At 48.1% G+C, this 17687-nt stretch overlaps 1 protein-coding gene across 1 annotated transcript in view; it reads left to right on the top strand.

Moving 5' to 3' along the window:
- The window catches only part of HSD17B12 (hydroxysteroid 17-beta dehydrogenase 12), a 158515-nt gene that overhangs the window by 82918 nt on the left and 57910 nt on the right, over positions 1 to 17687 (top strand). Inside the window, exon 3 of the mRNA XM_063944154.1 lies at positions 16535 to 16599. Within this exon, the coding sequence (XP_063800224.1) occupies positions 16535 to 16599 (65 nt within the window). The remainder of the gene's footprint in view (positions 1 to 16534; positions 16600 to 17687) is intronic.

The following is a 17687-nucleotide window of genomic DNA, read 5'->3' on the forward strand; positions in this document are numbered from 1 at the left end:
TCTACAAAGCCATCAGCATGACGCTGGGGCTTTACAAGCGGACTCAGGAACGGTGGGGGGTCGACTCAAGATTTTCAGCAATCAATGGGTTCACTCACAAGTGGACCCGTGGGTCCTGCAGATAGTATCTCAGGGTTACATGCTGGAGTTCGAAAGGTCTCCCCCTCGCCGGTTCCTAAAGTCTGCTTTACCAACGTCTCCCTCAGAAAGGACGTCGGTTTTGGAAGCCATTCACAAGCTGTATTCTCAGCAGGTGATAGTCAAGGTACCCCTCCTACAACAGGGAAAGGGGTATTATTCCACACTATTTGTGGTACCGAAACCGGACGGTTCGGTAAGGCCTATTCTAAATCTGAAATCCTTGAACCTGTACATAAAGAAATTCAAGTTCAAGATGGAGTCACTCAGAGCAGTGATAGCGAATCTGGAAGAAGGAGACTTCATGGTGTCCTTGGACATAAAAGATGCTTATCTACATGTCCCGATTTACCCCTCACACCAAGGGTATCTCAGGTTCGTGATACAAGACTGTCATTATCAGTTTCAAACGCTGCCGTTTGGGTTGTCCACGGCCCCTCGGGTCTTTACCAAGGTAATGACCGAAATGATGGTTCTTCTACGAAGAAAAGGCGTATTAATTATCCCTTACTTGGACGATCTCCTGATAAGGGCAAAGTCCAGAGAACAGCTGGAAGTCGGTGTAGCGCTAACACAAGTAGTGCTTCAGCAACACGGGTGGATTCTAAATCTTCCAAAATCTCAATTGACCCCGACAACACATCTGCTGTTCCTGGGCATGATTCTGGACACGGTTCAGAAAAAGGTATTTCTCCCGGAAGAGAAAGCAAGGGAGTTATCCGAACTTGTCAAGAACCTCCTAAAACCAGGAACTGTCAGTACATCAATGCACAAGAGTCCTGGGAAAGATGGTGGCTTCGTACGAAGCGATTCCATTCGGCAGATTCCATGCACGAACATTTCAGTGGGATCTGCTGGACAAATGGTCCGGATCGCATCTGCACATGCATCAGCGGATAACACTGTCACCGAGAACAAGGTTGTCTCTCCTGTGGTGGTTGCAGACTGCCCATCTGTTAGTGGGCCGCAGATTCGGCATACAGGACTGGGTCCTGGTGACTACGGATGCCAGCCTACGAGGTTGGGGAGCAGTCACAAAGGGAAGAAACTTCCAGGGCGTGTGGTCAAACCTGGAGACGTCTCTTCACATAAATATACTGGAGCTAAGAGCGATCTACAATGCTCTAAGCCTGGCAAAATCGCTGCTTCAGGGTCAGCCGGTGTTGATCCAGTCCGACAACATCACGGCAGTCGCCCACGTAAACCGACAAGGCGGCACGAGAAGCAGGAGTGCAATGGCAGAAGCTGCAAGGATTCTGCGCTGGGCGGAGAATCATGTCGTAGCACTGTCAGCAGTGTTCATCCCGGGAGTGGACAACTGGGAAGCAGATTTCCTCAGCAGACACGACCTTCACCCGGGAGAGTGGGGACTTCATCCAGAAGTTTTCCACATGATTGTGAACCGTTGGGAAAAAACAAAGGTGGACATGATGGCGTCTCGCCTCAACAAAAAATTGGACAATAGCTGTGGACGCTCTGGTAACACCGTGGGTGTACCAGTCAGTGTATGTGTTCCCTCCTCTGCCTCTCATACCAAAGGTACTGAGAATTATACGGAAAAGAGGAGTAAGAACAATACTGGTAGCTCCGGACTGGCCAAGAAGAACTTGGTATCCGGAACTTCAAGAGATGCTCACGGAGGATCCGTGGCCTCTACCTCTAAGAAGGGATCTGCTTCAGCAGGGACCTTGTATGTTCCAAGACTTACCGCGGCTGCGTTTGACGGCATGGCGGTTGAACGCCGGATTCTAAAAGAGAAGGGCATTCCTGAGGAAGTTATTCCTACTTTAATTAAAGCCAGGAAAGAAGTGACCGCACAACATTATCACCGCATTTGGAGAAAATATGTTGCGTGGTGTGAGGCCAAGAAGGCTCCAACGGAAGAATTTCAATTGGGTCGATTCTTACATTTCCTGCAAGCAGGATTGTCTATGGGCCTCAAATTGGGGTCCATTAAAGTTCAAATTTCAGCCTTATCAATTTTCTTCCAGAAGGAATTGGCGTCAGTGCCTGAAGTACAAACTTTTGTCAAAGGTGTACTACATATACAACCCCCAATAGTGCCTCCAGTGGCACCGTGGGATTTGAACGTGGTTCTAAATTTCCTCAAATCTCATTGGTTTGAGCCTTTAAAATCGGTAGATTTAAAATACCTTACATGGAAGGTAACCATGCTGTTGGCCCTGGCTTCAGCCAGGAGAGTTTCGGAGTTGGCAGCTTTGTCATACAAAAGCCCATATCTGATATTCCATTCGGACAGGGCAGAATTGAGGACACGTCCTCAATTTCTCCCTAAGGTGGTTTCGGCATTTCACTTGAACCAGCCTATTGTGGTGCCTGCGGCTACTAGCGACTTGGAGGACTCCAAGTTACTGGACGTTGTCAGAGCATTAAAAATATATATTTCAAGGACAGCTGGAGTCAGAAAATCTGACTCGTTGTTTACATTGTATGCACCCAACAAGTTGGGTGCTCCTGCGTCTAAACAGACGATTGCACGTTGGATATGTAGTACAATCCAACTTGCACATTCTGTGGCAGGCCTGCCACAGCCTAAATCTGTAAAGGCCCATTCCACAAGGAAAGTGGGCTCATCCTGGGCGGCTGCCCGAGGAGTCTCGGCATTACAACTTTGCCGAGCAGCTACGTGGTCAGGGGAGAACACGTTTGTAAAATTTTACAAATTTGATACTCTGGCTAAAGAGGACCTGGAGTTCTCTCATTCGGTGCTGCAGAGTCATCCGCACTCTCCCGCCCGTTTGGGAGCTTTGGTATAATCCCCATGGTCCTGACGGAGTCCCAGCATCCACTAGGACGTTAGAGAAAATAAGAATTTACTTACCGATAATTCTATTTCTCATAGTCCGTAGTGGATGCTGGGCGCCCATCCCAAGTGCGGATTGTCTGCAATGCTTGTACATAGTTATTGTTACAAAAATCGGGTTATTACTGTTGTTGTGAGCCATCTGTTCAGAGGCTACTTCGTTTGTGTTATCATACTGTTAACTGGGTTCAGATCACAAGTTGTACGGTGTGATTGGTGTGGCTGGTATGAGTCTTACCCGGGATTCAAGATCCTTCCTTATTGTGTACGCTCGTCCGGGCACAGTACCTAACTGAGGCTTGGAGGAGGGTCATAGGGGGAGGAGCCAGTACGCACCATGTGACCTAAAAGCTTTTTTTAGATGTGCCCTGTCTCCTGCGGAGCCCGCTATTCCCCATGGTCCTGACGGAGTCCCAGCATCCACTACGGACTATGAGAAATAGAATTATCGGTAAGTAAATTCTTATATTATATATATATATATAATGTATGTGTATAAATATGTATGTATGTATGTGTGTATATATATATATATATATATATATATATATATATATAATATGTATGTGTATATATATATATATATATATATATATATATATATATATATATATATATATATATATATATATATATGTGTGTGTGTGTGTGTGTATATGTATATATATATATATATATATATATTATATTATATTATATTATATTATATTATATTATGTATGTATTTTGGTACGAACTGTCACTCCGTGCTGGAAACGTTGATGTCTGGTGCCCTCAGTAATAAGGATGATGGCAAACGTGGAGACTGCGGCACTCAAGTTTAAATGAATATTTTTTTTTTACTGAAGCATGTTAGATAGTTACAAAATGCCTAAACAAGGCCGACGTTTCGGTGCTGCAAGCACCGTTTTCAAGGCAGGCATGAATACAAAAATGAAAATACTAACAAGACGAACAGACATTAATTTCTCACCTAAATAGGGAACAACCATCTCGCCGCAGAAGAGCCGGAACCGGCGTCCGCTTCCGCCCGCCGCAGCTGCGTGTGCGTCACATCCGGTGACGTCAGGCGGCATCCGCTCTGGTTACCATGGCGACGCGTCCCAAAGTCATGGCAACGCGTCTAGAAGCCTGGCCGCCTGTGTGGACCCGCTGACTAATCTCCCCGGCCCTCCATGCGGCGCTCTGCAAAGTGATCACACAGAAATTAGCCGCACAATGTGTAATATATATATATATAAAGTCCTTCTAAATATTAAACATTAAACAGACTTAGATAATAGGCATAACTGGCACTTAATGCGCCAGTGCTGCAAATAGCCTGATTGATATTACATGGATGACATACCTAGCATCGTACAAAAGAAGGGGGATGGAGAAAGAAAGAGAGGGAATCGGAAAAACAATGTGACCATGTTAGTACAGCACTATAGCAAACGGCACATGAATAATATTACTACTGGACTCTATATCCCTATCCTCTTTGTGACCCTCCAATGAGGGACAAGCTATGGAGACTTCCATTTGCGCCATGCTGGATTAATGTCCTCCAAAGACGTTCCAATTGAGGCGTTCGTTCATTCCATTAGGGGATGCTGTATTCAGAACATGAATCCACCTGCTTTCACATCTAAGCAGCTTGCCGTCGCGGTCCCCGCCTCGTATTGAAGTTGGGATATGGTCGATTAGGATGTGTTTTAGTTGAGCCAACGAATGGCCCTCTGCAAGAAAGTGGCGGGCCACCGGTTGATCGGCCACCTTGGACTTCAGGGCTTTATTGATCGATGAGCGGTGTAAGGCCATACGTTCTCGGACAGTCCGTGTGGTCTTACCCACGTAATACATGTTGCAGGGGCAGATGATAATATACACCACATGCGTTGATAAACATGATAATATGTGTTTGATCTTAAAGCTACGGTCCGTATGTGGATGTTTAAACGAGCTGCCCGTGATCATATGGGTGCAAGTGGTGCACCTAGGGCACTTGTAGCAGCCAGCTGGTTTAGTCATAAAGTGGGGCTGTACTTGAGTTTGCTTGAAGCCCGTGATGTCCGTGTGGACCACCATGTCTCTAATATTTTTGCCCCTGGTAAAACTGGGCATGGGTCGTTTTTGTCTAAAGCAGTTTGTTTCTTTATCCGTCGCTACTATAGGCCATAGGGCACGGCTTGCTCTTTGAACGACTTGGCTTGAGGTGGTAAAAGCCATTTTCCACGGAATGACTGCTTCATTAGTACGAACTTTAGGAAGAAGTAGCTCGCTGCGACTCATGGACAGTACCTCATCCTTTTGTTGGTTCAAACTATAACCTCTTGCTATGAACCTGTCAATTGTGGCGTCAATGCCTGTGACAGCGGTGGCAGAGTTATCAGCAATTCTTGCAACCCTCATCATCTGTGATTTGGGCAGACCCCGTTTGAGGGATTTCGGATGGTAGCTTGATGCCAACAGGAGAGTATTCCTGTCGGTTGGCTTGGAGTACACCTCGGTGTGTAACTGACCAGACTCAAGTGTCATAAGTACATCCAGGTAATGAATGGCAGAGCGGCTAAACTGATGGGTGACCTTGATGGTGGAATCACGATGGTTTATGTCCTCAATCATCTTGCCCAGCAATTCTTCAGTCCCTGTCCATAAAATGAACAAATCATCAATATAGCGCATATAGGTTTTGATGTATCGTGTGTACTCGTCGTTGTTGAAAAACATCAGGGACTCTTCTTGGAACATGAAGATGTTCGCATAGCTGGGTGCCACGTGACTTCCCATGGCACAACCGGACAGTTGTCTATAGAAACGTCCGTTGTAGATGAAGTAGTTTCTAGTTAAAGTTAGTTCCAGCAGCTGCATAAACAAATCGATGTCCAGGTCGGCGATCTGTTGAGATTCATAAAATGACTTTGTTGCCGCAAGGCCCCGTGTATGTGGAATGGATGTATATAGGCTATTAATGTCCAATGTAAACAAAATGCTACCATCAGGAATGTTGCCAATTACTGATAATTGTTGCAAAAAGTCAGTGGTATCCTTGATAAGAGTTGGTTGGCTACTGACATAGGTTGCAGGATACAATCTAAGTACATGGAAATGGGATGGTAAAGCGAGTTGCGTGCCCAAATGATCGGCCGGCCTGGAGAATGAATTAAGCTCTTGTGAATTTTTGGGACGGTGTATAGAACAGTGCTAGTTGGAAACGGTTGCTGTAAAGCTTTGAGAAGTTTAGGCTCCAGTACGCCCCGCAGGTGTGCTGCCTGTAAAATCTCCTGTAATTCCGTCTGATACTGAATAGTAGGATCTCCTGCCAATAGTTGATACACCTCCCCATCAGCAAGTTGTCTGTCAATCTCGGCCATGTAATCATCTAAATTCTGAATAACGATGGCGCCCCCCTTATCGGCGGGGCGCACAATGATATCCCGATAATCAGACAGATTGCGTAAGGCCTGATACTCTTGTCGGCTTAGATTGTAATGTGGTTTTGATTGCGCCTGAACGAACTTCTGTACGGAGTCATCCATTAACCGCGTGAAAGTTTTGATGGAACTATTGGAGGATACCGGGTCAAATGTAGAAGTGCTGCGTTTAGACAGAAAAACCTGATTGGGTGTATTCTGCTGCAAGGGTTCAGAGTTCTGGAAAAATTCTTGTAATCTGAGTTTTCTTGAAAATTGGTGCAGTTCAATATTCCAATTAAGGTCGTTGTGCATATTGGTGGGGACAAAGGATAGTCCTTTGTTTAGGACTCGCTCCTCGATGTCAGAAAGTTCTCTGGAAGATAGGTTGTAGATTATTTTTTCTTGTTCTTCTGAGAGCTGCTTTCGCCTTTGCCTCTGGTTTTGGCCCCCACGACGGGTGGCTTGGTGCTTGAATTTGATTCTAGCTGGATTTTGGCATTTATGGCTAAAGGGACCGAGGGTCCTTCCAAAGGGTCATCAGATTCACGAGTTGCAAATTCGCTGTCGCTATTTGATGTAGGGGCATCACGCCCCCTAAGCTCTCTCTCCTTCTACGCCAGCCTTGCTTCGAGCCTGGCCCGGCTGCCCTTGCTGGACGACCCTCTCCTCCCATCAGCCAATGATGAACTCGGTTAGAGTCATAATCATTCTGAACCATTTCAAGTTTTTTGGTTTTAAACTTCACTAATTCCTGTTGATACAGGTCAATTTTTGTTTTAATTGATGAATATAAATCGACGTTGGAGGCATTCTTCAGAATCATGCTGTTGGAAATCTCCAGCCTGGAGATTTTATCACGTGCTAACTTTAATTCCCGTTCGGATTCTTGTATCACCAAAAGCATTAGATCAAAACTGCATCTGTTGACGATCCCAATCAGGGAAGTCAGAACATTTATAGGTTTTGGGGGGGGGGGGGCGGCGGCGGCAAGATAAATCCTCATTTTGGCGCCCCTGGGGGCGGAGCCAACAGGGAGGAAGAGGCGATACTATGGGGATGAAAAGGAGGCAGCACCACGGTGGGGAGGAGGCCGCACCATGTAGATGGAGGCCGGGAGCCCCACTGACGGAGGTGCTGCGATGGGGAAAGGAGGAGCATGGGACTGCAGCATTGCGCTGGCAAGCACCATTGTGTAGGGGAGGCTGGCCCCCAGGACCTCAGGGGAGCAGGAAGGGTCTGCAACAGAAATATTGGGGCCCCCTTCCCCACCTCGACACCATACATCCCCATCCACTGCCACTACAATTCCCCTTAGGGTAGCGGAGAGACAGGGGAGTGAGAGAGAAACAAAGAGGGTGTCGGCGAGAGAGAGAGAGAGAGAGAGGAGCAAGAGTGTGTCAGGGAGAGAGGTGCAAGAGGAGAGAGAGTGTTAGGGAGAGCGAGCAGCATACACACACGCAGGGGGGATCTGAGTACCTAAAAACCCCCCATGCCACCAATCATGGCATGTAGGGGGACTCCTCTCAGGCTGATCTCCCATGGTGGAGCTGAGAGGTGAGAGCCTGGCGCATGGTAGTGGCGCAGTCTTCCGTATCTTCTCTCCCTGCCACAGCACTGACTTCAGAGCAGCAAGGTGAGGTGTCCATGGCAGGGGCGGGTGGCCGCTGGTATGACAGCATGAGTGCAGGGACCATGGCGGGGGAGGGGGGGATAGTGAGGAATGATCATGGTGCCAGCCTGTGTACTGTCTATATGGTGGTTGTGGTGCCTGTGTGCTATCAGTTCCTAGAGGGGAGGGTGGGGGTCTTGGTGCCTGTGCTGCCGGTCTATGGAGGCCATATTATTATTTTTTCTTACATATATTATATAGATACTGTAATATACGATATATATATATATATATATATATATATATATATATATATATATATATATATATAATATATATATAATGTGTATGTATGTATATGAGGCATTAGTATGAGCCGATATTCACATTATAGCACACGGTATGAGCCGAAATTCACATTATGCCCCACAGAATGAGACACAATACAGGGAGATTGGCAGCAGGGACGTAGGTACAGGGAGAGGGGTGTTGTAGTATTGTATGCCGGTGGCCGGGCTCCTGGCGGCCAGCATACCGGCGCCGGAATCCCGACCGCCGGCATACCGACAGCTGGGCGAGTGCAAATGAGCCCCTTGCGGGCACGGTGGCGCGCTACGCTATCTATTCTCCCTCCAGGGGGGTCGTGGACCCCCAAGAGGGAGAAAAGGTTTTGGGATTCCAGCGCCGGTATACTGTGCGCTGGGATTCCAACAGCCGGGAACCTACATACCATCCGGGAGAGGGACAGGGAGAGTGACAGAGGGAGCGGGACATAGGGACAAGGAGAGTGACAGAGGGACAGGGAGAGATGGTTTGGGAGAGTGACCACAGGGACAAAGGGAGAGAGGAACGCAGCAGAGTAAAATTACCTATTGAGCAGCGGCGATGCGGAGGAGGCTGTGGTCAGCGGTGCGGAGGATGCGGAGGCTGTGGTCGGCGCGTGGCGGTGGAGGCTGTGGGCGTTGGAGATGATGCGGAGGAGGAGGAGGCTGTGGGAGTTGGCGGAGGTGCAGAGGAGACGGAGGGCGGCGGTGATGCATCGGAGGAGGCAGAGGGCGGCGACGGTGTAAGAGAGGAGGCGGCTGTGGTCGGCGACCTCTGGTGCTTTTCCTATGATTGCCACTACTATTTAAAATCTGCCACGGACTGGCAGCCAGTCAGGAGCGGCTGCACGGCTGATCTTGATTGGCTGTCAGTTCGAGAGAGGTCTGTGACATGTGGGTGCGGTGGCTTGGATCTACTTCAGTCAGTTTTGCCCACTTTGAGCACTGTAAAATGGGTTCACTACGATATGCCGGCGGTCGGGCTCTGCGACCAGCATACCGGCGCCGGGAGCCCGACCGCCGACTTACCGACAGTGTGGCGAGCGCAAATGGGCCCTGGTAGCCGGCATGGGACAGAAAGCCTTGTTATCATTAAGCGGAACATTCATTTCATTTTGGATTGTTACAAATGGCATTTGGGGCATTTGTCTCTAAATAAGTGAAATGAATGTGCATTTGACCCCTAGCAGAAACCTGATTATGGTGCATGCATGGGCCAGAGCCTCTCATTTGCTTTCCTGCACTTTCTATACACATTGCTTTGGGGAATCATCCAGTGGGCACACAGGATCTGGCACAAAACTATTTCCATTCTGCGGAAAAACTGCTGCTTGGTTTCTTAGCCTCTGCTGCCCCCGTGTGGCCATCTTTTGCATGTGCTCATTCAATATTCCGTATATATGTATATTTATAGAATTCTCTGTGTTATTTGGAATTCCTGTCTCTGGGAAACTGTAAAAGTAGCACAACTCACAATAATGCATAATATGGATATTTCTCTAACGTCCTAGTGGATGCTGGGGACTCCGTAAGGACCATGGGGAATAGACGGGCTCCGCAGGAGACTGGGCACTCTAAGAAAGAATTAGACTACTGGTGTGCTCTGGCTCCTCCCTCTATGCCCCTCCTCCAGACCTCAGTTAAAATCTGTGCCCGGCCAGAGCTGGGTGCTTTTAGTGGGCTCTCCTGAGCTTGCTAATAAGAAAGTATTTTAGTTAGGTTTTTTATTTTCAGAGAGCTTCTGCTGGCAACAGACTCTCTGCTACGTGGGACTGAGGGGAGAGAAGCAAACCTACTAACTGCGGCTAGGTTGCGCTTCTTAGGCTACTGGACACCATTAGCTCCAGAGGGATCAAACACCGGAACTTAACTTTGGTCGTCCGTTCCCGAAGCCGCGCCGCCGTCCCCCTCGCAGAGCCAGAAGACAGAAGCCGGCGGGTGAAGCAAGAAGACGTCAAAATCGGCGGCAGAAGACTCCTGTCTTCATATGAGGTAGCGCACAGCACTGCAGCTGTGCGCCATTGCTCCCACACACTCCGGTCACTGTAGGGTGCAGGGCGCAGGGGGGGGGCGCCCTGGGCAGCAATTGAGTACCTCCTGGCAAAATAGGGCATATATACAGCTGGGCACTGTAATATGCATGAGCCCCCGCCATTATTTTTAAACAAAATCGCGGGACAGAAGCCTGCCGCTGAGGGGGCGGGGCTTCTTCCTCAGCACTCACCAGCGCCATTTTCTCTCCACAGCTCCGCTGAGAGGAAGCTCCCCAGGCTCTCCCCTGCAGAAGCACGATAGAAGAGGGTGAAAAAGAGAGGGGGGGGCGCATAAATTTGGCGTAAAAACAATATATACAGCAGCTACTGGGTTAACACTAAGTTACTGTGTGATTCCTGGGTCATATAGCGCTGGGGTGTGTGCTGGCATACTCTCTCTCTGTCTCTCCAAAGGGCCTTGTGGGGGAACTGTCTTCAAATAGAGCATCCCCTGTGTGTGTGGTGTGTCTGTACGTGTGTGTCGACATGTCTGAGAAAAGGCTCCCCTAAGGAGGAGATGGAGCTAATATGTGTGTGAGAGGGTGTCTCCGTCGACAACGCCGACACCTGTTTGGATATGTGTAAGTGCTAAGGTGAATTTATTGCACAAAAGATTAGAGAACAGACAGGAAATCTACCCATGTCTGTCCCTATGGCGCAGAGACCTTCAGAGTCTCTCAATGCTCACTATCCAAAATAATAGACACTGATATCGACACGGAGTTTGACTCCAGTGTTGACTACGATAATGCAAGGTTACAGCCAAAATGGCAGGAAAGTATTCAATATATGATTATTGTAATAAAGATGATTTGCATATCACTGATGACTCATTTGTCCCTGACACAAGGGTACACATGTTTAAGGGGAAGAAAGCTGAGGTAAATTTCCTCCCTCTCATGAAGAAAAAGAGCGGGAATCTCCAGACAAGAGACTGCAGCTTCCCAAAAAGAATTCTCAGGCAGTATCCTTTCCCCACTAGGGCCAGGATGTGATGGGAATCTTCCCCTAGGGTGTCACGTTTGCCCAGAAGGTAGCCCTAGCTATTCTCAGGGATCCTGCAGATAGCGTGCACATTCTTGTACACTACTCGGACCGGCGATTGTGTCGGCATGGGTTTATAGCGCTGGGGCGGCGTGGACAGGTACGTTATCAGCAGAAATTGAGACCCTAGTGTGTGTGTATGTATGTATGTATGTATATATATGTATGTATGAGATATATGTATATATATTAAAGATGCTGTCTTAAGAGATATATATAATCAAACATGCCCAAAGAGACATGAGTATACTGGGTCCTAGAGTCAAAGCTATGTCGATTTCTGCTTGACGTGTCCTGTAGAATATGCAATGGACAGATGATGCCAACTTAAGTGGCATGTGGAAGGCTGAGGATTGTGTGGAGAAGGGTTCTCGGACCTGGTCTCCACGGCTATAGCTGGTAATTCTGATATTTTGCCTTATATTCCTGCACAGCCTAGGAAAGCACGACATTATCAAATGCAGCTTTTCGAGCAAAGAAACAAGAAAGTACGAGGTGCGTCCTTTCTTGCCAGAGGCGGGGCCAGAGGATAGAAGCTGCACAACACAGCTAGTTCCCAGGAACAGAAGTCCTCCCCGGCCTCTATGAAAATCCACCGCATGTCGCTGGGGCTCCACAGACTGAGCTAGGCCCGGTGGGGGCACGCTTTCGTAAGTTCTGCAACAAGTGGGTTCACTCCCTGTTAGATCCCTGGGCACTAGATATTGTGTCTCAGGGATACAAGCTGGACTTTGAGATGATGCCTCCTCACTGACGGCCCTGCCGGCTTCCCCCCACGAGAGGGAAACAGGGTTAACTGCAATTCACAAATTGTATCTTCAACAGGTGGTGGTCAAGGTTCCCCTCCTTCGACAAGGAGGGGGTTATTATTCGACCATGTGGTAGTCCCGAAACCAGACGGTTCGGTCAGACCCATATTGAATTTAAAATCCCTGAACATATACCTGAAAAGGTTCAAGTTCAAGATGGAATCGCTAAGAGCGGTCGTTACAAGCCTGAAAGGGGGAGATTTTATCGTGACTCGGGACATAAAGGAGACATACCTTCATGCCCCCATTTATCCACCTCATCAGGCGTACCTCAGAATTGCGGTACGGGATTGTCATTACCAATTTCAGACGTTGCCGTTTGGTCTCTCCACGGCCCCGAGAATATTCACCAAGGTAATGGCGGAAATGATGGTGCTCCTGCGGAAGCAAGGTGTCACTATTATCACGTACTTGGACGATCTCCTCATAAAAGCGAGATCAAGAGAGCAGTGGCTGAACAGCGTATCACTTTCTCTGGAAGTGTAACGGCAACACGGCTGGATTCTATATATTCCAAAGTCGCAGTTGGTTCCTACAGTTCATCTGCCTCTCCTAGGCATGATCCTAGACACAGACCAGAAAAGGGTTTATCTCCCGATGGAGAGAGCTCAGGAGTTCGTGACACTGGTCAGGAATCTATTAAAACCAAAACAGGTGTCAGTGCATCGCTGCACTCGAGTCCTGGGAAGGATGGTGGCATCATACGAGGCCATTCCTTTCGGCAGGTTCCATGAGAGGACCTTCTAATGGGACTTACTGGACAAGTGGTCCGGATCACATCTTTAGATGCATCGGTTAATCACCCTATCCCCCAGGGCCAGGGTGTCTCTCCTGTGGTGGCTGCAGAGTGCTCACCTTCTCGAAGGTCACAGATTCGGCATTCAGGACTGGGTCCTGGTGACCACGGATGCAAGCCTCCGAGGGTGGGGGCAGTCACATAGGGAAGAAATTTTCAAAGGCTGTGGTCAAGTCAGGAGACTTGCCTTCACATCAATATCCTGAAATTAAGGGCCATATACAACGCCCTAAGTCAAGCGGAGACCCTGCTTCGCAACCAATCGGTGCTGTTTCAATCAGACAACATCACCGCTGTGGCTCATGTAAACCGCCAAGGCGGCACAAGGAGCAGGGTGGCGATGGCGGAAGCCACCAGAATTCTTCGATGGGCGGAGAATCACGTACGAGCACTGTCAGCAGTGTTCATTCCGGGAGTGGACAACTGGGAAGCAGACTTCCTCAGCAGACACGACCTCCACCTGGGAGAGTGGGGACTTCATCAAGAAATCTTCGCGCAGATGGTAGGTCGGTGGGAACTGCCACAGGTGGACATGATGGCATCCCGCCTCAACCAAATATTCCTCCAGGTCAAGAGACCCTCAGGCGATGGCTGTAGACGCACTGGTGACACCGTGGATGTTCCAGTCAGTTTGTGTTTCCTCCTCTTCCTCTCATACCCAAGGTGATGAGAATCATAGGAAAAGGCTGGAGTGAGAACAATACTCATTGTTCCGGATTGGCCAAGAAGGACTTGGTATCCAGATCTGCAAGAAATGCTCACTGAGGACCCATAGCCTCTGCCTCTCGGACAGGACTTGTTGCAGCAGGGGCCCTGTCTGTTCCAAGACTTACCGCGGCTGCGTTTGTTGGCATGGCGGTTGAACGCCGGATCCTGGCAGAAAAAGGCATTCCGGATGAGGTCATTCCTACACTGATAAAGGCTAGGAAGGAGGTGATGGCTAAACATTATCACCGTATATAAAAAAAAAAAATGTGGCTTGGTGTGAGGCCAGGAATGCCCCTACGGAGGAATTCCAGCTGGGCTGTTTCCGTCACTTCCTACAGTCGGGAGTGACATTGGGCCTGAAATTGGGTTCCATTAGGGTCCAGGTTTCGGCCCTATCCATTTTCTTTCAAAAAGAACTGACTTCTCTTCCTGAAGTCCAGACGTTTGTAAAGGGAGTGCTGCATATTCAGCCCCCTTTTGTGCCACCAGTGGCACCTTGGGATCTTAAAGTGGTGTTGAGTTTCCTGAAATCTCACTGGTTTGAGCCACTTAAGACCGTGGAGTTAAAATATCTCACGTGGAAAGTGGTCATGCTATTGGCATTAGCTTCGGCTAGGCGTGTGTCAGAATTGGCAGCTTTGTCACATAAAAGCCCCTATCTGGTTTTCCATATGGACATGGCAGGATTACGGAATCGTCCGCAATTTCTGCCGAAGGTGGTGTCATCTTTTAATTTGAACCAACCTATTGTGGTGCCTGCGGCTACTCGTGACTTGGAGGATTCCGAGTTGCTGGATGTAGTCAGGGCTTTGAAGGTTTATGTAGCCAGAACGGCTGGAGTCAGGAAAACAGAATCTTTGTTTGTCCTGTATGCATCCAACAAGCTGGGTGCTCCTGCTTTAAAGCAAACTATTGCTCGCTGGATCTGTAACACGATTCAGCAGGCTCATTCTGCGGCAGGATTGCCGCATCCAAAATCGATAAAAGCCCATTCCACGAGGAAGGTGGGCTCTTCTTGGGCGGCTGCCCGAGGGGTCTCGGCATTACAGCTTTGCCGAGCAGCTACTTGGTCAGGTTCAAACACTTTTGCAAAATTCTACAAGTTTGATACCCTGGCTGAGGAGGACCTTGTGTTTGCCCATTCGGTGCTGCAGAGTCATCCGCACTCTCCCGCCCGTTTGGGAGCTTTGGTATAATCCCCATGGTCCTTACGGAGTCCCCAGCATCCACTAGGACATTAGAGAAAATAAGATTTTACTCACCGGTAAATCTATTTCTCGTAGTCCGTAGTGGATGCTGGGCGCCCATCCCAAGTGCGGATTGTCTGCAATACTTGTATATAGTTATTGCTTAATTAAGGGTTATGTTATGTTGGCATCCGTTTGTTGATGCTCTGTTGTTGTTCATACTGTTAACTGGGTAAGTTTATCATAAGTTATACGGTGTGATTGGTGTGGCTGGTTTGAGTCTTACCCTGGATTCCAAAATCCTTTCCTTGTAATGTCAGCTCTTCCGGGCACAGTTTCCTTAATAGAGGGAGGAGCCAGTGCACATCAGTAGTCCTAATTCTTTCTTAGAGTGCCCAGTCTCCTGCGGAGCCCGTCTATTCCCCATGGTCCTTACGGAGTCCCCAGCATCCACTACGGACTACGAGAAATAGATTTACCTGTGAGTAAAATCTTATTTTTTTTTATCTTGATGTATTCTATCCATATAAAAAAAACAAAGTATATATCATTAGATCCTTTCCCAAAAATATATGAAGCGATGTTGACGCTAGTAAACCGCGACTGGTTTGTCCTGCTTTTAAGAGTCATAGCGTTACAGTGAGGCCATGTACGTACATGTGTCCGGTGCGGTGGGAGTTACCCGCTGGTCACATGACACTTGCAGGCAATACTGGGCGGTGTGCTCGGCTACTCCCTACCAATAAGTATTGCAGTAATGTAACCATGGGTTTCTATCTCAACAATGGAAATTCTTTTGGAAGTAAGTCTGCACCCGAACTCCTTACTACACACCTGTAGATCAGTTACTACGGCAGACTGAAGTTTTATAGGCAGCTATAGGTGGAATTACGTGAATTATTTGGGAGCTATGTAATAGGGTGTGAGTTTTACAAGTAGCGCAATTCTTGCGATCTCAGCTGCATATTCAAAGCAGCAATAATTTGAAATGGTAAAACAAGCCTGGTTTTGGATTTTTAACTTATTGGTGCTTTAAATCTACATCCGAGATCACCAGAATTGCTACTGAAAAGTCGCACCCTATAATATAGCCCCCTTTGTCCTTCTGTCTTACTGAACATTGCGGACTGATATATAGAGGTGATGGTAAAATAAACATAAAGTACTTTAAAGAAAATTGCACACAAAAAAATAGCGAATTTCCGCACCGATGGCGAGGTGTGCACATCTTGAGATGCGGAAGCCACTGCCTTAGCCGCATTGTGCATGGCGTATGACAGGTCTTCATTGTAGAGACACCGGTCCTAAGCTAGGTGCACAAGATACTCCTCCTAACAGGCCTATATATTATGACGTGTCTAAGAACGTATTCGTGAGCCCCTGCCCTGAGCTTTGTCTATGCGGCAACACCCCTTCCGCTGTTCCGTGCTTGTAGTCGGATACGGATCTGCATATTAGTTTATATTTTCCTTTGCTTTCGGAGCACGCGCAGTGAGCGGTCACGCAGGATAGTGTAAGCAGAGGGGCATACGCTCTACTGTCTTCTGTCACCTACGGAGCTGTATAATGGAAATAAACCCAAATGCATGCCTGCATTATCCTGATCACAACCATTACCTCGTGTATATAGGTGAGCAGACATTTATTGTGTCTCTTGTCTTCCAGTGAACAACGTGGGTGTTTCCTACGAATACCCAGAGTATTTCCTCGACATTCCAGACCTGGACAGAGTAAGTAGTCCCTGTACAGCAATTTTCTGTGTCGGCAGTATGTTCTGTTACCGGGAATTATTACACACACGCCCTGTACAAATCGCAGGTCAGTAGCTATATGATCAAAGCATATACTGTATATTTAATTTTTATGTTTTTTCCTGATCCAACCACTCCACCAAACTAGTGACCCTTACCGTTCACAAGGCTGTAGCGTGGAGGTAACAGGATTTCCCAGGTGTAACCTCCAGGCACCTATTGGTGCTGTTCTTAGCGTCACCTGAACGCGTTGTCTAGTGACCGGAACTGCTGTCCTTTCTAAATCCGCCAGAATCCTGCCGAGACGCTCTCTCTGTCATATGCATAAGATGCTTGAATGGGTGGCCTTCAGTATACCGACGCCGGCATACCGACACTTATTCTCCCTCTGGGGGTCCACGACCCCCCTGGAGGGAGAATAAAATAGTGTGGCGTGCGTAGCGCGCCACCGTGCCCGCAGAGTGGCGAGCGCAGCGAGCCCGCAAGGGGCTCAATTGCTCTCGCCACACTGTCTGTATGCCGGCGGTCGGGCTCCCGGCGCCGGTATGCTGGTCGCCGGGAGCCCGACCGCCGGCATACCATACTACACCCGCCTGAATGATTGTTAGAAGATCTCCTAAAAACACCAGGTTTCATACGGTTGCACATTATTATTGTTATTAATATTTTTTTTTTGTATTTTGTTTAAAATAAAAAGCATCTTATTTACAGTATTAACTGTTATTTACATAGCGCCTGCATATTCTGTTGCGCTGTACAATTGGAAACACTAATAACACAAGGCTGGGTAACAGAGAGAGAGGTAAGAGGGATCTGCTCTCTATAGGGAAATAGGCGAATGGTACATGAGCAAAAAGTGCTACATATTGTACAGTATATTGGCCTAGCCAGATTGCAACCCTGGCCCTAGTGGAAAGTATGCAGGGGGAAGGTAAGTACAGTATACTTACCTTCCACCAATGATCCCATAACCCCCCCTACCAACAGCGTAACCCTAACCCTCCCCCTGCAGCCTAAATCTCCCCCCCCCCCCCCCCAGCGCGGCTTACCTATCCTGTGTGCCAGGA

Source organism: Pseudophryne corroboree, chromosome 11, assembly GCF_028390025.1.
Source record: "Pseudophryne corroboree isolate aPseCor3 chromosome 11, aPseCor3.hap2, whole genome shotgun sequence".
Lineage (NCBI taxonomy): Eukaryota > Metazoa > Chordata > Amphibia > Anura > Myobatrachidae > Pseudophryne > Pseudophryne corroboree.